Raw genomic sequence first — 21,990 nt, forward strand, 5'->3', positions numbered from 1 at the left:
TCACTAATCATTAGGCGTATAACACACTCCTACTCTCATTTTTGCTTTTGCGGTGCTTATGTCGCACCAAACTGCCTCAACATTGCACTGGCTACCCTTGGTGCCACCGTAGTCAGGTTGGCAGGAACAGCAGTGCATAGCACATGCTTCTTGATCAGACTGGGGTTCGAGCCCGTGACCACCAAATACAGAGGATGCGGGAAGGTCAGGAAATGACCACCGCATATTCCCTGAGCAACATGGCCTTAGTTGCTAATGCTCCTAAAAACCAAACAACAAAGACAAAGACACTGGCTACCCTGTCAACTGTATACACTGCCTTAGTTTTTATGTGCTTCTTAACTAAGAGCATAAACCCTTCTCCCTTCCCATCCTGTCTGTTCCTTCTATATACATTTTATTCCTGATACTAAAATTTTGCATTCCTAATATCTGAGTGTCATCACATCTCTGATATCCCAACAATGTCTGCACTTAATGTCTTGACTAGCTCTTCAAATTCATCAAATTTATTTACTGTGCTTCTAGCATTGAGGTGTGCATGCAAGTATACACGCACCTGTTCTTACTCTTAGTTACTCTGATACAGCCCATGTATTTGTTTCACAATGATGCCCAGTAGTCCATGAAATCCCCAGCACCTTGCTTTCAAGACTGCTGCCAATCTGCACTACTTCCAATAGAAGCTGTGCAGTAATCACTTTCACCTCTGCCAGTGGCTATTGTTAATTAAGTATATCCTATCCTTGTAGAATCAGTCTCTACTGTTAACAAGCACAGGCCATACAGAGAAAAATTCTACCCCATGAGTCTTGCACAATCTCACCAGGGCAGAATTGATTGTGAGGGCTCTCATCATGTACTCCTGCCTATTATGTTTTAGCAGAATTGTAGACACTTTTAAAATTAATCTTAACTCTCAACTTATTCCAATATTGTCCTGTACTTGTTAAGTAAGTCTGCAGCCCTTCTAAACAGACACTGTAATTTGTGCCAAACTTAAGCCTTTCTTCGTAAGAGCACCCCTATGTTCCATTCACTAATCTTGTTGCCCTTCTCTGTACTCGTTCCAGCAGCTCTACATACTTCTTGAAATGAGGCCTCCAGACCTGTATACAGTACTCTAGGTGTGGCCTGACCATTGCCTTATACAAGGGAATAATCACCTCCTTATCCCTGCTAAAAAAATTCCTGTATATCATTGACAATACACCATGAGCTACTCTTGTAGCCCGTCTGCACTGTTCAGAGAACTTCATATCTGCCTGCACAATTAACCCCAGGTCCTTTTCATTCTCTACCACTGTCAGTGTAGTACCACAGAGTTGATATGTTGCTCTGGGGTTGCTGTTTCCCATATGTAGTACTTTACATTTGTCAATGTTAAACTTCATTTGCCACCTCTCAGCCCATCTGCTCAACCTTTCCAGATCCTGAAGCAGCAGCATAATGTCAGTAGTGTCCTTGACAACCCTGCCAACCTTTGTATCATCTGCAAACTTGGACATTAAGCTTGATATACCATCATCAATATCATTTATAAATACAGAAAACAATAATGGACCCAACTCTGAACCCTGAGGAACTCCACTAATAACATTAGTCCACAATGAGCAGTGTCCATTGATTACCACTCTGTCTTCTCCCCCTCAACCACCCCTTTATCCATAGCAGCAATTTCCATCCAATGCCACACTGGCTCCTCCGTAGCCAGGTGGGAAGGAGCAGCAGTGCGTAGCACACGCTTCTTGATTAGACCGGAGTTCGAGCCCGTCATCACCAAATACGGAGAATAACCACCGCATATCCCGGAGCAATATGGCCTTAGTTGCTAATGCTCCTAAAAACCAAATAACAAACAAACAACAAACAATGCCACACTGCTCCAATTTGTGCAGCTGTCTTCCATGTGCAACAGTATCAAAAGCCTTTCTAAGATCCAAGTATATAATATCAAAGTTATTTCCTGCATCCAGTTCTTTTGTGACTGCATCATAGTATCCAATCAAATTGGTTAGGCAAGACTTTCCCTTAACAAAACCATGCTGTGTCCGAGCTATAACTGAAGTCTTGTCTAGATGATCCTGCAGTGCTTCTTTAACCAGTGCCTCCATTAATTTTCCTGGAACAGAAGTTAAACTCACAGGTCTATAATTACTTGTGTCAGCCTTTGATCCTCCTTTGTGAATTTGGGTCACATTTGCACATCTCCAGCCTGTGTTTATCTTTAACAATTTCTCCTCCACTTTACTCTCAGTTATTACAAGATTCTCTAGATTACTGCCAGAGTTGAATACACCTCTGGCATTCCCCTCGCTGAATAACTCCTCATGTGTGAATGTCGATGCAAAATATTCATTTAGTTTGTTAGCTACCTGAGCAGGATCATCAACAGTTGACCCATCAATATCAAGTGGACCAATCTGATTCATCCCCTTCCTTCTAGAGTTTACATAAGTAAAGAACTCTTTGCTGTTTTTCTTTGCACCCCTTGCCAAAGATTTCTCGTAATCTGCCTTCGCCTGCCTAACCTCCTTTGTAACTTGGTTACATATCAACTTGTATCTATCATAGGCATCTGTGCCACATGTCAATTTGTATGTATCCCAAGCATTTTTCTTCTCTGCCATATGTCTCATTAGTTCATCTGACATCCATTTAGTCCTAAACCTTGAACAATATTTCTTAGTTGGTATGTAAAGCCTAGTATCTTCCAAGATAAGTTCTTTGAAAGCTTACCACTTTGAATTTGCTGTTGGTAACATCATCAGTTGGTCCCACTGTATAGAATTTAAATACTGTCTCAGACCATCGTAGTTGCCTTTACGAAAGAAATAACCCTTCCCTTTACCCCTAATGGTAGTTACCTCTTTGAGTAAATCCCACTTCAGCACACTGTGATCACTGCCACCTAGTGGTTCCTTTATCTGCAGATTCTTAATGCATGAAGAATCACTACTGATAATCAAATCAAGAGTATTACTCCCTCTAGTTGCCTCCCGAACATGCTGATGTAGAAAACAATCATCCAATAAATCCACAAAAGCCTTACTAGTGTGTGAGTGACCAACCCACAAATTCCAGTCAATATCTGGGAAATTAAAATCCCCCATTATAAGACTCTCTGATGTACTGGCCCACTCTACTTTTCCTGTACAGTTTCTTATTATATTCATCAGAGTCATTAGGCCTATAGCACACTCCTACTCTCAATTTTGATCTCCCAATGCTTATGTCACAGCAAACTGACTCGACAATGCACTGTCCAGCGATGTCGACTGGCTTCTCTTCCTTGGATTTTATGTGTTTCTTAACTAATAGCCTAACCCCTCCTCCCTTCCTATCTTGTCTATCCTTTCTGTAGATGTTGTACTCCCCAAATTCCAGTTCTGCATTCCTTATATCTTTGTGACACCACGTCTCTGATATCCCAACAATATCTGCCGTTGATGTTTTGAGCAATACCTCAAATTCATCAAATTTATTTACTAAACTGCTAGCATTGGTGTACACGCAAATATACATGCACCTGTTTCTATTCTTAGCTACCCAACACAACCCATGTGTTTACTTGTACTGCAATGACTCCCAGCAGTCGCTGAAATATCCTGCATCTTGTTTTCCAGGATTCTGCTCATTCCAATAGAAGCAGTGCAAGAATCACTTTCACCTCTGCCAGTGGCTACTGTTAATCTATTAGTCTTTGTATCCCCCCCAAGCTAGCAGTCTGGAGACTAGGCACCAGCGAGGTGATCTGATAGAGGTGTATAAAGCCTTGAATGGTTTGAGCATGCTCAGTGCTGATGGGATTCTTCCTCTTGCTCAGAATAATCACCTGAGAGGGCATAAATTGAAATTGGGGAAAGACAGATGTAGGATAGACGTTTGCAAATTTGCCTTTAGCTAGCGGGTGGTTGGTTGATGGAACAGACCTCCATTCCTTGTCGTGGAAGTTGATAGCCTAAATAAGTTTAAGGCTCAGCTGGACAGGTATTTCGAACGAACAGAGGGGTGAAGTGGAAGTGGTTTTTTTTTTTTTTTTTGGCTGATGCTGCATAAGCTTGCTTTCTTGCATCAATGCCTCTACTAATGCTAATGCTAAACCAGAAACTGATTCTTGAAAGAAAGTGATTCTTACACAGCTTCTATTATTGGAAGCAGTACAGATTGGCAGCAGCCTGGAAAGCAAGGTGCTGGGGATTTCATCAACTACTGGGCATCTTTGTGAAACAAGTAACCAGATCTGAATTGTAGCAGGGTGCTTAATGATTTTGTAATAACTGAGAGCAAAGTGGAGGAGAAATTGTTGAAGTTAAACATAAGAAAGGCCTGGGGTGGATGGGATCTATCCAGTTATATTAAAGGAGGTGGCAAAGCAACTAAGCAAACCCTTAGCCATAATTATGAGAGCATCCTTGGACTCAGGGGAGGTTCCCACGGACTGGAGATGTGCAAATGTATCCCCAATTCACAAAGGGGGATCGAAGGGTGACAAGAGTAATTACAGACCAGTTAGTTTAACTTCTGTTCCGGGTAAAATAATGGAGTCACTGGTTAAAGATGCATTGCAGGATCATCTAGACAAGACTGCAGCAATAATTCAAACACAGCATGAGTTTGTTAAGGGAAAGTCTTGTCTGACAAATTTGATAGGATATCATGATGTGGTTACAAAGGAACTGGATGCAAAAAATAATTTTGATATCATATATTTGGATCTTAAAAAAGCCTTTGATACTGTTGTTGTTATTTGGTTTTTAGGAGCATTACCAACTAAGGCCATATTGCTCCAGGAATATGCGGTGGTTATTCCCTGACCTTTCCACATCCTCCATATTTGGTGGTGACAGGCTCGAACCCTGGTCTAATCAAGGAAGTGTGTGCTACGCACTACTGCTCCTTCCCACCTGGCTACGGAGACGCCCCCTTTGATACTGTTGCACATGGAAGACTGCTGCATATATTGGAGCAGTGTGGCATTGGAGGCAAATTGCTGCTATGGATAAAGGGATGGTTGAGTTGGGGCAGACAGAGAGTGGTAATCAATGGACACTGCTCTTCGTGGAATAATGTTTTTAGTGGTGTTCCCCAGGGTTCAATGCTGGATCCATTGTTGTTTTCTGTATTTATTAATGATATTGATGATGGTATATCAGAATTAATGTCCAAGTGTGCAGACAATACGAAGGTGGGGAGGGTTGTTAATGACACTAATGACAGTACGTTGCTGCAACAGTATCTAGAAAAGTTGAGCAAGTGGACTGAGAGGTGGAAACTGAAGTTTAACATTGACAAATGTAAAGTACTGCATATGGGAAGCAGTAACCCCAGAGTAACATATCAACTGTGTGGAACTAAACTGACAGTGGTAGAGGGTGAAAAGGACCTGGGGGTAATTGTTCAGGCAGATATGAAGTTTTCTGAGCAGTGCAGATAGTCTGCAAGAGTAGCTCATGGTGTCTTGTCAGTGATATACAGGAATGAATTTTTCTAGCAGGGATAAGGAGGTTATTATCCCCTTGTATAAGACAATGGTCAGGCCACACCTTGAGTACTGTTTACAGGTTTGGAGGCCTTATTTTAAAAAGGATGTAGAGCTTTTGGAACAAGTACAAAGAAGGGCAACAAGATTAGTGAATGGAACAAAGGGTTGCTCTTACGAAGAAAGGCTTAAATTTTGCAAATTACAGTGTCTGGAGACTCGGCACCTGCAAGGTGATCTGATTGAGGTGTATAAAGCCAAAGCCTTGAATGGTTTGAGTGTGCTCAATGGTGATGGGATTCTTCCTCTTGCTTAGAGTAATTGCCTGAGAGGGCATAAATTGAAATTGAGGAAAGGCAGTTGTAGGATAGATGTGCAGAAGTTTGCCTTTAGCCAGTGGGTGGTTGATTGCTGGAACGAATGTCCATATGTCATTGCAGAAGTTAATAGCTTAACTAGATTCAATGCAGAACTAGCCAAACATTTGGAGCGAGTGGATGGGTGAAATGAGAAGGGTGTGTGGTTTTTTTTTTTTTTTTTTGGCTGAAACTATATAAGCTTGCTTTCTTGCATCATGTTGCTTTGGTAATGCTAATATCACCAGAAATATGCATCAGACTGTATGGAAAATTCAAAACATGCTAACAAAACTAGCATAACGAAATCAAAACATAAGTTTCTGTTATTATTCCCAGACATGTAGGAACAGATGGTAATAAACAGGCAGGCCAAGCAAGCCTGATCAACAAAACTATAAAAATACATTACCTAGAATATAATTTTACAATCTAAAATAGCACCAAAAGACAGTGGCAAAAAAAAAAAAATAGCAGGAGCAAGCCAGTAATAAATTATTACAGATAAAATCGTTGTTACAACAGCAGAAAACCAGCACAAGGCCCAACAGACAAGAAGTTACACTTAGCAGGCTAAGATTAGGACATACTAATGTTACCCACTCCTATCTGCTCCGAGCTAAATCTCCACCTCAGTGCTCTGACTATCACATAGTTCCAGTAAATTACCCAAACCAACCAGCCAATCCCATTTTATAAGGCAATGGTTAGGCTGCATCTTGAGCACTGCATACAGGTCTGGAAGCCTCATTTTAGGAAGGATGTGGATCTGCTGGAATTCGTGCAGAGAACAGCAACAAGATTAATGAGGGGAACAAAAGGGCACCCTTACTAGGAAAGGCTTTAGTTCTGATCTGGAGACTAGGCACCTTTGAGGAGATCTAAGTGAGGCATTTAAAGCTTTGAATGGATTGAGCAAGCTCAATGCCAGTGGAATCCATCCTCTTTGCTCATTACACATAAGAGAACATAATTTCAAACTGAGGAAGGATGGTTGCAGGATAGATGTGCAAAAGTTTGCTTTCAGCCAGAAGGTGATGGATATCTAATGTTGTGGTGGTAGGTAGCTTGAATAAATTTAAGGAAGAATTATTCAAGTTATTAAAAGGAATGAACAGATGAGGTGGATAGGGTTTTTTTTATGTTGACTGATGCTGTATCAATCTGCGTAATTTTCCGCAACTAACACAGATAATAATACTAATATATGTTGATTATCATATTTATTACAATTTCTTTTACAGACAGTTACTGGATGGAATTCATGAAAAATGGATGGGATTGAAAGGCCGTAGTGTAGTGGACTGTGTCCGTATCTACCTCAATTGTGCTCGCAAATGGTCGTATTGTGGTGGAAAATTATTTACTGCTAAAGTAAGTACTTTGCTATAGTATCAATTAACAGTCAGGTTAAATCTTTTTTGTTTCATCATTTTTTTGACTATAGTACTGTGGTCCTGTGAGTACAGTTGGAAAAAAGAATAAATTTACTTTAAAAATTTTCCATAACATACTAGATTTGCAGTTTTGGAATGCTTGTGAAGAGCAGGTTTCTCTCTGAAGTAACAGAAAGGGGAGGGGAGGGGAGGGGAGGGTTGAAGGAAAATGTAAAATGGTATGAATCAGACAGCCTCCAGATCTGTGTTGATAACACTGAAATATAAAGGAGGTAAAGAAGTGTTGGCTCGACTAGACTAGTAAATTTGAATTGTATGATGAGTAAGATCTGGGAGACTGGTTAAGAATGTGATACACATCCTCAATAGCATTGGTCGTGAAGGGGATGGTCTTGCGTAACCGATCAGGTTACTATGATAAAGTCATAAAACAGTTCAAAGCAGGAAATAACTTTGACTTTATTTACTTGCATTTACAATATTTTATATGCAGGTCTGGAGTCTATCCTTAAAAAAAAAAGACATTGAACTTCTTTAGAAAGTCCAAAGAAGGATGACCATATGGGTGTTGAGCATTAATTCATCGCCACATCGAGAACAGCTTAGAAGATGTGAACTGCTAAATTTTGAAATTAGGTATGTTGGGAAGAGGAGGGGAGGTAGACCTGATTGAGGCTAGAAAATCTCTGAGACTAAGCAAAATGAAAGAAGGGAGGTAGCTGGTGCGACAAGAACTGAGGGGGAAGACACAAATATAAAAGCATAGTAAGTACTGGAATACTGAATCTCATAAAACTTCCCTTGTGTAGTATGCTGTTGACCATTGGAATAAATTGCTTTCTTCTCAGTGTGGTAAAATTCAAGACAGAATTGGATAGTCATTTTTTCACAATGAGCGAAAAGTTAATGACTAGGATAGTGTGTGTGGTTAAATGCAGAGAAAGTCTGCTTCCTTGCATTATTTGGCCATACTAATACTAACATTTACAAAAGCATATCCTCACTAAGTTTCATTAGTAATTGTTATGTGATGCCAGAGGCTTTTGCTGCAATATTAAAAAAAAGGCTGAAATGTGTGTGCTACTCACTTGGCTATATCAGGCCTACATAAAAAGGCTATTACTATAAAATTTCTGATTATGCTCCAGGATGGCCACCTAAGATCTGAGAAGTTTACAAGATAAAAAATATAAGAACATTACCATATTTAGCAATCACGTGAGCCTGAGCAACTATCAACTTAACATGACTGTATTATCCCCATACTGAAGCCTCAAAATAAATTCCCTGTTTGTACTCCAGGATGGACACATAGGGAGAGAGGAATTTAAGTTAAGAGAATAGAAGAATACAGCATGGTCACATGGGATTAAACCATGGTCAGCTGAAATGTGTACTACCATTCCTAACCACTGAGCTACATTTTTTTTTTTTTTTTTTGCTTCATTTTTATTCAGAGTTTTAGAAACACAAAGGAAATTAATCAGTCCATTTTAATTAATGTCTTTTCAAGCTTCTTAATGCTTACTACAAAAAAAAGCTTTAAATTCCAAGAATTAAATTTCTTATAGTAAAACCCCGTTAATCCAGATTATACGGGACCACACTCGGTCCGGATTAGTGAAAGTCTGAAATAACCACAAGCTATCTTTAACATACCAGTTTTTATTTAAAGTTACTAAATGACAAAATTTTAACGAAAAAATTGGTTTTTATATTAAAATATTAAAATTAAAACAATATTTTAAAGTAAAAATTATAAAAAGTAAAACAACATGGTAAGTAAACAAAATACTGTACAAAGCAATAAAGTTTTGATCTAGAACATTATATTACACAAAATTAAACACAAAAATATATATATATATATATTACAACACAAAACAGATAACTATTTTATCTATCTTTATTGCATTCTATGACTAGTAACGTGGATGCCTGATGCAATGCACATAACAACAATAATGTAAACTTCTCGAAAATGTTAGGGGTTTAACCTAACATTTTCGAGAAGTTTGCTTGAAATAGTCCTCAGTGTTTTTTTTGCTTTAATTTTGAAACTCACTTTCAAAATTAACGCATGTATGTGTGGTCAACGGTAGCTGTCAACTGAATAGGCCAGCACTCGAGATTACCCTACAATTGTCTCCGACAATACTAAATGGTCTGGTCAGATTTCTGGAGGTCACAACCATAAAACAATTAGCAGTCCCCTGTTTATTAGGCTTTTCTGTTAGTTTATTATAAACTAATAGTAAACACGATCTTATTCAATTGTTGATAATACCGTCAGCTGGAATTCTGTGGGTGTTTACGTTATTATGGTGAAATGTGGTTCCCCTTCCGTTGTTGTTGTTATTTGGTTTTAAGGAGCATTAGCAACTAAGGCCATATTGCTCCGGGGATATGCAGTGGTCATTCCCTGACCTTTCCGCTCCTCCGTATTTGGTGGCTCACGAGCTCGAACCCCGGTCTAAACAAGAAGCATGTGCTACGCACTACTGCTCCTGCCCACCTGGCTATGGAGGCGCCAACTCCCCTTCCGTGAAATCATCAATCATATCAAAAACATAAATAAATTTTCAGAATGTTCTCTTCATTTCTATTTTTTAAGTTTCGTAATGTGTTACTCCGTTCTCACTTGCATGTATCGTGTTAGTTGTAATTTGTGCGTGTGGCTTTCTTTGTTATCGATTGCTTATTTTTCTTATTGTTTTAAATTTTAAACCCCCTCCCAAATTTCAGTGAACAGAAATTTTTTTTTTTTTCGATAGAATTTTCCCCCTGACTGAATATCCAGTCTGGATTAACAGAAAGTCCGGATCATCGGGGTCAGGATTAACAGGGTTCTACTGTATGTAATAATATCGCGGACATAATAGGGCTTACGGAGACGTGGTGCCACCTGGAAATTGGGGATGATGAGTTTCAGTACGGCTTGTATAATGTATTTAGGAAGGATAGAGTAGATAGAAGGGGTGGTGGGGTAATGCTTCTTATCAGAAGCAGCCTGAGTGCGACGATAGCTTTCCCAGATTCAGACATTTCACATGCTAGTATAGAGTCTGTATGGTGTGAGATAGTTGGAAACAAAGGTACAATGCGAGTAGGCGTAATCTACAGACCAGGTGATTGTGAAGACTATGACAAAAGCCTCTACATGCAAATGGAATGGGCAAGTAAGTGTCAATGCCTTATTATGGGTGATTTCAATTTGCCTCTAATTGATTGGAGTAAATGGGAAGGAAACTCGACATGGGAACAAAATTTTTAAATCAACTAGATGACTGTTATTTGTATCAACATGTCAGGGAAAGTACTAGAGAAAAGAATATCCTAGACATCATCATCACACATGAATCAGATGACATAACAGGGCTGACAGTAGAGGAACCAGTAGCAGGAAGTGATCACGGAGTTCTACGGTGGATGATGACGAGAGAGGTAGCAGAAGTAAAAGGCAAAGGAATGGGTTTTAATTTCAGAAAAGGAAATTACGATGCCTTAAGGTACTACATGGCCTTTATTAACTGGGTAGATATCGCGCAGAGAATGAATACAATTGAACTGTGGTACGCTTTTAAAACATTAATCACAGATGCCTTGAATGCGTATATACCATTAAAAAAATACTCCATGAGAAGGGTTCCAAGTTGGATGAATAGTGAAGTTGCCACATTACTTGAGCAGAAAAAGGTGGCATGGAAACGTTACAGAGCAATAAAAAGTACTGAAGCCTATAACAGCTACAAGGTGGTGTGTAATAGAGCCACAGAAAAGGTTCGACAGGCAAAGGCAGTTTATGAGAAATCACTAGCAAACAGAGCAAAGAGGGGGGATAAAGAATTCTTCACATATATAAATGCCAAGAAGAGCAGGACAAACCAGATCGGACCTTTACGTAAGGGAAAGGGGATAGTAATAAATACACCAGCTGCCGTTGCAGATGAACTCAACAGTTATTTTGCATCGATATTTACAAATGAAAAGCCTTTTGTGGTAATGGGAAATTGTGGGAGCGAAGTTAAAAAATATGTAATTAATGATATTGAAATTTCGCAAGATTATTTAATGAAAAAACTTTCAAGCCTACAGACTAGTAAGGCTCCTGGAGTTGATGGAATATACCCTATAATCTTGAGAGAGGCGGCAAGCGAGTGCATTGAACCACTGAGGCTGGTTATGCGAGCATCACTAGACTCTGGGGAGATTCCCTTGGATTGGAAAAGTGCAAATGTATCTCCCATACATAAGGGTGGCTCTAAAAGTGAAGTGGGAAATTATCGACCTGTCAGTCTGACTTCAGTAGTAGGGAAAATCATGGAGGCATTGATCAAGGGTGGAATTCAGGATCATTTGGATAGAATTGAAATTCTCAAGGATACTCAGCATGGTTTTGTAAAGGGAAAATCATGTTTAACAAATCTGGTTCGCTATTTCGAAAGGGTCACTCACGAGCTGGATTTAGGGAATAATTTCGACATTGTTTATTTAGATTTCAGCAAAGCTTTTGACTCAGTCCCACATGAGCGGTTGCTTTATAAGCTGGAACAGGTTGGAATCACTGGGAAAATCCTTAGATGGATAGAAGGATGGCTTCAGGGCAGGAGGCAGAGGGTTGTGATAAATGGCTATTCCTCAGATTGGGTTGATGTAAGAAGTGGGGTTCCCCAAGGATCAGTATTAGGACCACTGTTGTTTTTAATTTTCATAAACGACATTGATGAAGGGATAGAGGGCGTGATGTCTAAATTTGCAGATGATGTTAAAATTGGTAGAGTAGTTAATGATCACTGTCAAGCTGAGCTTCTTCAGAGAGACCTAGATAGACTTCAAGAATGGTCAGAAAAATGGCAGCTGTGCTTTAATCCAACAAAGTGTAAGGTATTACACCTGGGAAACAGTAATCCCAAAATAACTTATTCACTTGGTGGAGTTCAACTAAACCCAGTACTGGAGGAAAGGGACTTGGGTGTTACGATACGGTCAGACATGAAATTCTCTGAGCATTGTAAACAGGTTGCAAGGAAGGCCCATGGTGTCCTATCGATGATCTATCGAACTTTTGCAAGTAGAGATAGGGACGTGATAATCCCATTATATAAGGCCTATGTTAGACCACACTTGGAATACTGTGTTCAAGTATGGAGACCGCACCTAAAGAAAGACATCGAGCTTCTTGAAAGGGTGCAAAGAAGGGTAACTCGCCTGGTGAGATCGGCAAAAGGGCGTCCTTATGAAGAAAGACTTCGAATATGTGGGTTGCAGAGTTTGGAAACTAGACACCTTAGAGGAGATTTGATTGAGGTGTTTAAGGCTCTGAGAGGCATCAGTAAAATGAATGAGGACAAAATTTTCAAGATTATAAATGATGCTAGAACTAGGGGACATAAATTCAAGTTACGCGGGGAAATGTTTAGATTGGACTGCAGGAAGTTTTATTTTAGCCAGCGAGTTATAAATTACTGGAATAAGTTGCCTTCATGGGTGGTAGAGGCCGACAGTATGGGGAAATTCAAAGGTCATCTGGATAGTACTTTCTGGTAAGGGAAGCGCATAGAGGATGATAGGATTAATTTCCTTTTTATTTAATTTTTAATTTCATTTTATTATTTTTGTTTATTTATTAATTATTATTATTTATTTATTTAATTTTTTTTTTTATCATTGTTTTGTTCGGATTTTTTTTTTTTTTTTTTTTTTTTTTTTGGCTGGTGCAGCATAAGCCATAGGCTTTCTTGCACCATACGGCCGTTACTAATACTAATACTAATACTAATACTAATCAACATGATGTTTTAAGCTATGAGAGCTCTTGAACTTTATAATTTTGTTTTTTTCTTTTCCCTTTTCTCTTCCCGTCGTGGTTAATAGCTGAAAACAGGAGACCAGTCCACTGTGTGGTTAATAGTGACAGAAGACAGCATAGCTCTCTTGGACTTTGTGACTATGGTAAGTAAGTTTTATAAACAATGATATACTTGATATTCTTTGTTTAGTATTTTGTGGTCATTAGCATTAGCATTAGTAGAGGCATATGATGCAAGAAAGCAAGCTTATGCAGCATCAGCCAAAAAAAAAAAAAAAAAAAACACACTTCCACTTCATCCCTTCGTTCGTTCAAAATACCTGTCCAGCTGAGCCTTAGATTTATTTAGGCTATCAACTTCCATGACAAGGGATGGAAGTCTGTTCCACCAACCAACCACACGCTGGCTAAAGGCAAATTTCTGCACGTCTATCCTACATCTGTCTTTCCTCAATTTGAATTTATGCCCTCTCAGGTGATTATTCTGTGCAAGAGGAAGAATCCCATCAGCATTGAGCATTCTCAAACCATTCAAGGCTTTATACATATCAGATCACTTCGCTGGTGTCTTGTCTCCAGACACTGTAATTTGCAAAACTTAAGCCTTTCTTCGTAAGACTACCCCTTTGTTCCATTCACTAATCTTGTTGCCCTTCTCTGTAGCTCTACATCCTTCTTGAAATGAGGCCTCCAGACCTGTATACAGTACTCAAGGTGTGGCCTGACCATTGCCTTATACAAGGGAATAATCACCTCCTTATCCCTACTAGAAAAATTCCTGTATATCATTGACAAGACACCATGAGCTACACTTGCAGCCCGTCTGCACTGCTCAGAGAACTTCATATCTGCCTGCACAATTACCCCCAGGTCCTTTTCATTCTCTACCACTGTCAGTGTGGTACCACAGAGTTGATATGTTGCTCTGGGGTTGCTGTTTCCCATATGTAGTACTTTACATTTGTCAATGTTAAAATTGATTTGCCACCTCTCAGCCCATCTGCTCAACCTTTCCAGATCCTGTTGCAGCAACATAGTGTCGGTAGTGTCCTTGACAACCCTAACAACCTTTGTATCATCTGCAAACTTGAACATTAAGCTTGATATACCATCATCAATATCATTTATAAATACAGAAAACAATAATGGACCCAACACTGAACCCTGAGAGACTTCACTAATAACATTAGTCCACGATGAGCAGTGTCCATTGATTACACTCTCTGTCTTCTCCCCCTCAACCACCCCTTTATCCATATCAGCAATTTGCCTCCAATGCTACACTGCTCCAATTTGTGCAGCAGTCTTCCATGTGCAACAGTATCAAAAGCCTTTCTAAGATCCAAGTATATAATATCAAAGTTATTCCCTGCATCCAGTTCTTTTGTGACTGCATCATAGTATCCAATCAAATTGGTCAGGCAAGACTTCCCCTTAACAAAACCATGCTGTGTCCGAGCTATAACTGAAGTCTTGTCTAGATGATCCTGCAGTGCTTCTTTAACCAGTGCCTCCATTACTTTTCCTGGAAAAGAAGTTAAACTCACAGGTCTATAATTACTTGTGTCGGCCTTTGATCCTCCTTTGTGAATTGGGGTCACATTTGCACATCTCCAGTCTGTGGGTACCTCCCCTGAGTCCAAGGAAGCTCTCCTAATTATGGCTAAGGGTTTGCTTACTTCCTTTGCTGCCTCCTTCAATATAACTGGATAGATCCCATCCACCCCAGGTGCCTTTCTTGTGTTTATCTTCAACAATTTCTCCTCCACTTTGCTCTTAGTTATTACAAGATTCTCTAGCATACTGCCAGAGTTGAATACACCTCTGGCATTCCCCATGCTGAATAACTTCTCATGTGTGAATGTCGATGCAAAATATTCATTTAGTTTGTTAGCTACCTAAGCAGGATCATCAACAGTTGACACATCGATATCAAGTGGACCAATCTGATTCATCCCCTTCCTTCTAGAGTTTACATAAGTAAAGAACTCTTTGCTGTTTTAATTTGCATCCCTTGCCAAAGATTTCTCATAATCTGCCTTTGCCTGCCTAACCTCCTTTGTAACTTGGTTATAGATCAACTTGTATCTATCATAGGCTTCTGTGTCACGTATTAATTTTTATGTATCCCATGCATTTTTCTTCTCTGTCATATGTCTCATTAGTTCATCTGACATCCATTTAGGCCTAAACCTTGAACAGAATTTCTTGGTTAGTATGTAAGGCCTAGTAGCTTCCAAGATAAGTTTGAATGCTTCCCATTTTGAATTTGAAGTTGGTAACATCTTCAGTTGGTCCCACTGTATAGAATTTAAATACTGTCTCAGACCATCATAGTCACCTTTACAAAAACAAAAACTCTTCCCTTTACCCCTGATGGTAGTTACCTCTTTGAGTAAATCCCACTTCAGCACACAGTGATCACTGCCACCTAGTGGTTCCTTTATCTGCAGATTCTTAATGCATGAAGAATCACTACTGATAATCAAATCAAGAGTGCCTCCCGAACATGCTGATGTAGAAAACAATCATCCAATAAATCCACAAAAGCCTTGCTAGTGTGTGAGTGACCAACCCACAAATTCCAGTCAGTATCTTGGAAATGAAAATCCCCCAGTATAAGACTCTCTGATGTACTAGCCCACTCTATTTCCCTGTACAGTTTCTTATTATATTCTTCATGGTCATTAGGCCTATAGCACACTCCTACTCTCAATTTTGATCTCCCAATGCTTATGTCACACCAAACTGACTTGACACTGCACTGTCCAGCGAAGTCGACTGGCTTGACTTCCTTGGATTTTATGTGTTTCTTAACTAATAGCATAACCCCTCCTCCCTTCCTATCCTGTCTATCCTTTCTGTAGGTGTTGTACTCCCCAAATTCCAGTTCTGCATTCCTTATATCTGTGTGACACCACGTCTCTGATATCCCAACAATATCCGCCTTTGATGCTTTCAGCAATACCTCAAATTCATCAAATTTATTTACCAAACTCCTAGAATTGGTGTACACGCAAATATACATGCACCTGTTTCTATTCTTAGCTACCCTAACACAACCCATGTGTTTACTTGTACCGCAATGACTCCCAGCAGTCTCTGAAATATCCTGCATCTTGTTTTTCAGGCTTCTGCTCATTCCAATAGAAGCAGTGCAAGAATCACTTTCACCTCTGCCAGTGGTTACTGGTAATCTACTGCGTGGATAGCATCAGCAAATATTCTTGCACCCTTTCTATTTAAGTGTATCCCATCCCTGTAGAAGCAGTCTCTCTTGTTAACAAGTACAGTCCAGGCTGAAAAAAATTCTACCCCTCAAGCCTTGCACAATCTTTCCAGGGCAGAATTGATCGACAAGGCTCTCATTATATACTCCCTCCTATCATGTCTGGGCAGAATTGCAGACATTTTCAAATTCAACCCTAATTCACAGCTTTTTTTCAACAGTGACCTGTACTTGTTAAGTAATTCTGCCGGTCTCCTACTACTCTTGATATCATTAGTGCCAACGTGTACAACTATATCACCGTTTGTGCCCTTAAAAGATGATATCCGCTCTACAACGTCATCAAACTTTGCCCCTGGCAGACATACCCTGGTCCTGTTCCACCTATCCTTTTTACAAAGCATGTTACCTGTTTCCTTGACAATAGAGTCACCAACAACTACTAGTTCCTGTGGGACCAGTCATTGCCATTGTAAAGGGTGTTTAGAAAGTCCCATAAAATATGTACCTCCACTCCATACACAGAGTGCAAGATTTTATGTGACATTTCTAGAGTAATAGCAAAATGTATCACAAACAGCCTGTTTCAGTTTCTCACTTGAATGGTAACACAAGTGAGAAACTGAAACAAGGTCATGTTCTTCAGTTAGCTGAATCTCAGATGGGAGGGAGAATTTTTCCCCCATGAATTTTCAGCCCACACAACATGCAGATCAGCCCATGAACATGCATACACCTGCATAGACATAACACATGTGCTGTTTGTGTTATGTCTATACACCTGCATAGACATAACACAAACAGCACAATATGGCCTTAGATGCTAATGCACTGTTATAAATAATACCACTTATTCACTTTCTGTGAATTTGTCATGTTTCATGGAGATTTATTATATGGGCTTTGAGGGGTGGCCAATGAAAAGGGACTAGTAAAATTTGTAAACCAAGGCCGGTTTACTTGTTTGCTGAGAATTCCCCATATATTAATGGCAAAATTAGCCAATGTCCCTTCTTACTGAAATCACACCTCAACTTTCTATCAATATAAGCTGTTTGGTTAATGGAACTCTCAAAGAAGTATGCACTGGGCAAGTACAAGCCAGGCATTTCAGCTTATATCATAACATATGGTGGGCTGTTGTTCCAACTCTTCATGCCAGAAATAAATTTCTCATTTTTGTGCTACAGTAAATTGCATGCGCACAACTTTACTTTTCAAGTACTATTCAAATATCATTATGATTCGTGACATTCACAGCCTTTTATCATTATCACTTAATTAGTTAACAAATAAAAGGCATTATGGTTTCAGAATCTTTGGTGCCAGTATGGAACCTGGTTGACCATATCAGATAACTTATAGAGTGAAAAATTATCACCATGTTAGGAAAAAAAAACAACTGGGATGCATACCAGCTGGGACATTTGCCCAGTCAACCAAGTTTTCACTGTTTGTCACCCAACCAGAATACTCAGTGCTGAATATACTAAATTAACATAAGAATTATTTCCACACCTGGCATCTATACCATGATGGGTATTTGTTTCTCTAAATGCATATGAATAATGTTCATTAATCATTTAATATCAGAATAACAGGTGTCACAGAAAAACAAGAGGATGGATGTAGAACCCAAAGCAGCTTCAGCTAAGAAGATGAAGAGTGCAATTAAAGGATATTTAGATAGATATGGCATTATGAATAACACACAACATGGTTTTGGTAAGGGAACATCATGTTCATCTAACTTAGTAAACTATTTTTACACAGTTACTCCTGAGCTCAATGTAAGAAACCATTTTGACATATTTGGAACAGACTTCCATCCCTTGTCGTGGAAGTTGATAACCTAAATAAGTTTAAGGCTCAGCTGGACAGGTATTTTGAACAAACAGAGGGGTGAAGTGGAAGTGGTTTTTTTTTTTTTTTTTTTTTTTTGGCTGATGCTGCATAAGCTTGCTTTCTTGCATCAAATGCCTCTACTAATGCTAATGCTAATTTGGATTTTAGCAAGGCATTTGACTCAATCCCCTATTAGAGGTTAGTGTATAAGCTGGAACATGTCAGGATTACTGGAAAAATTCTAAGGTGGATTGCTGGGTAGCTGCAGGGCAGAAGGCAGAGAGTTGTGATTAATGGATATTCTTCAGATTGGTGTAAAGTCAGAAGTAGGGCCCCCAAGGATCAATTCTTGGACCACTGTTATTTCTTATTTTCATAAACAACATTGATGATGGGATAGAAGGCTTAATGTCACAATTTTCAGATGATGTAAAGATCAGTAGCATAGTTAATGATCAGTACCGAGCAGCATTCCTTCAGAATGACTTGAACAGGGCACAAGAATTGTCAAAAAAGTGGTAGCTATGTTTTAATGAAGTAAAATGTAAGGTTGCTATTCATCAAGGCTCTTTAGGAATAGCAACCCCAGAATAAAATATACACTTGGTGGGGTTGCTATGTAGAAAATCCCATAGTATCCTATTGATTTATCAAACAATTATACTTAAGAGATATGGAGGTCATAGCCCCACTGTATAAGGCAATTGTAAGGCCACATTTACAATGCTGTGTTCAAGTATGGAGACCTCATCTGAAAAAAGGCATTGAGCAACTCGAGGTCCAAAGGGTCCAAAGACAGACAACTTGCATGGTAAGATCAGCAAAAGGGTGACCATACAAGGAAAGACTCTGATTGTGTGAGCTACAGAGCTTGGCAACCAGTCACCTCAGAGGTGACCTGATTGAGGTTTATAAGGCTCTTAGAGGGATTAGTAAAACGAATGAAGGTGGAATTTTCACTGTTATAAAGAATTCCAGAACTCAGGGGCATAAATTAAAATTACATGGGAAGAGGTTTAGGCTAGATTGTAGGAAGTTTTCTTTTAGCCAGCGAGTCGGTGATTGTTGGAACAGGTTGCCTTGTTCCAACAATCAAGATAGTTGAGGCTGGCAGTTTGAAGAATTTCAAAGGTCAACTGGATAGTTACCTATGTGAGGAGAGAAGCAAATAATTTGTATTTTCTTATCTACTTGTTTGTTTTTTTTTCTTGGTCAGTGCAGAAAAATCCTGTGACTGCCTTGCATTATATTTACTAAACAATAATTATAAATTAATTTATCATGGAAATAAGATACAGTACAAGGAAGATGTAGAAATGACCTTTAGAACTAATTTTGGAAGAAAATATAGTTGTCTGGGATGCATCATTCAACCAACATTGAAAGTAATGACAAGAAAGAATGAAAAGATGTTGGGAGAGAGAGAGAGAGAGAGAGAGAGAGAGAGAGAGAGAGAGAGAGAGAGAGAGAGAGAGAGAGAGAGAGAGAGAGAAGTTAAGAAGAAAAGTACCAAAAACAAAATGAATCAAAAAGATATCATTTATCAATGATATTGATGAAGGTGCATCAGGCTTAAACGTTTGCAGAGAATATAAAGGTTGATAGGGTGGTTAACGACAGTCACTAGGGTGAGCTACTGCAACAAGATCTGAGAAAATTGGGTTGATGGGCTGAGAAATAGCAATTGAAGTTTAACATTGACAAATGCAAGGTACTGCACATGGGTAGCAGTAACCCCACAGTAACTTATTAACTGTGTGGTACTACACTCAGATAGTGAAGAATGAAAAAGAGCTGGGAGTAATTGTGCAGTCAGACAGGAAATTCTCTGAGCAGTGCAGACGTTTTGCCAGGACAGCTCATGCTGTTTTGTCCATCATGTACAGAAACATTGCTAGCAGGGATAAGGAGGTGATTGTAGAAAGCCACGGTAAGGCCACATCTTGAGTACTGTATGGGGGCCTCACTTTAGGAAGGATGTAGATCTGTTGGAATGGGTGCAGAGTAGGGCAACCAGACTGGTGAAAGGAACAAAAAAGTGCTCTTACCTAGAAAGGCTTCAGTTCTGCAAATGGCAGTGTCTCGAGACTAGGCACCTGCGTGTTGATCTGATTGAGGTGTTTAAAGCCTTGATTTGATTGGATGAGCTGAATGTTAGCCTTCAGTTTGCCTTCAGCAGCAGGTGGCTGATTGTTGGAACAGGCTTCCATCTGTTGTGGAAGTGGTGTTGAATATTTAAAAAGAATTGTGTTTTTACATTGAACAATTCCAATCTATTCCATTTAAAAATTTACAAGATTTAAGATCTTAATATACGTTATCCCATTAAAAAATTTGAAATATTAAAACAGAAAAAGGGGAAAAAATAGTTTAAATAAATTCAAGGATAAACTAGAAAATTTTTAGTGGGATGGATGGGTGAGATGGGTGAGACAAATGAATATATATATATATATTCATTTGGATTGTCTGCTTCCTTTTGTCTGGTTTTTGAAAATAACAATTTCTTCCTTACTCCCAGTTATTTCAAGATTCTGAAGCTTACTGCTAGAGTTGAATACACCTCTGGCATTCCCCTTGCTGAATAACTCTTCATGTGTGAATGTCGATGCAAAATATTCATTTAGTTTGTTAGCTACCTGAGCAGGATCATCAACAGTTGACCCATCAATATCAAGTGGACCAATCTGATTCATCCCCTTCCTTCTAGAGTTTACATAAGTAAAGAACTCTTTGCTGTTTTTCTTTGCATCCCTTGCCAAGGATTTCTCGTAATCTGCCTTCGCCTGCCTAACCTCCTTTGTAACTTGGTTGCATATCAACTTGTATCTATCATAGGCTTCTGTGTCATGTGTTAATTTGTAAGTATCCCATGCATCTTTCTTCTCTGCCATATGCCTCATTAGTTCATCTGACATCCATTTTGGCCTAAACCTTGAACAATATTTCTTAGTTGGTATGTAAAGCCTAGTAGCTTCCAAGATAAGTTCTTTGAATGCTTCCCATTTTGAATTTGCTGTTGGTAACATCATCAGTTGGTAACATCATCCCACTGTATAGAATTTAAATACTGTCTCAGTCCATCGTAGTCGCCTTTACGGAAGCAATAACCCTTCCCTTCACTCCTAATGGTAGTTACCTCTTTGAGTAAATCCCACTTCAGCACACTGTGATCACTGCCACCTAGTGGTTCATTTATCTGCAGATTCTTAATGCATGAAGAATCACTGCTGATAATCAAATCAAGAGTATTACTCCCTCTAGTTGCCTCCCGAACATGATGATGTAGAAAACAATCATCCAATAAATCCACAAAAGCCCCTGCTAGTGCGTGAGTAACCAGCCCCCAAATTCCAGTCAATATCTGGGAAATTAAAATCTCCCATTATAAGACTCTCTGATTTACTGGCCCACTCTATTTCCCTGTACAGTTCCTTATTATACTCATCAGAGTCATTAGGCCTATAGCACACTCCTACTCTCAATTTTGATCTCCCAATGCTTATGTCACACCAAACTGACTCAACACTGCACTGTCCAGCGATGTCGACTGGCTTCACTTCCTTGGTTTTTATGTGTTTCTTAACTAATAGCATAACTCCTCTCCCCTTCCTATCCTGTCTATCCTTTCTGTAGACGTTGTACTCCCCAAATTGCAGTTCTGCATCCCTTATATCTGTGTGACACCACGTCTCTGATATCCCAACAATATCTGCCTTTGATGTTTTGAGCAATACCTCAAATTCATCAAATTTATTTACTAAACTCCTAGCATTGGTGTACACGCAAGTATACCTGCACCTGTTTCTATTCTTAGCTACCCTAACACAACCCATGTGTTTACTTGTACCGCAGTGGCTCCCAGCAGTCTC

General features: G+C 39.3%; 1 protein-coding gene across 1 annotated transcript in view; it reads left to right on the forward strand.

Moving 5' to 3' along the window:
• LOC150085112 (pleckstrin homology domain-containing family H member 1-like) overlaps positions 1-21,990 on the forward strand; it is a 919,142-nt gene that overhangs the window by 881,886 nt on the left and 15,266 nt on the right. Inside the window, exons 28-29 of the mRNA XM_090376468.1 lie at positions 7,083-7,212; positions 13,110-13,187. Coding sequence (XP_090232594.1) covers positions 7,083-7,212; positions 13,110-13,187 — 208 coding nt within the window. The remainder of the gene's footprint in view (positions 1-7,082; positions 7,213-13,109; positions 13,188-21,990) is intronic.

Source organism: Mastigoproctus giganteus, chromosome 6 (assembly GCF_048544385.1).
Source record: "Mastigoproctus giganteus isolate SK-2022 chromosome 6, ASM4854438v1, whole genome shotgun sequence".
In the NCBI taxonomy this organism is placed as follows: domain Eukaryota; kingdom Metazoa; phylum Arthropoda; class Arachnida; order Uropygi; family Thelyphonidae; genus Mastigoproctus; species Mastigoproctus giganteus.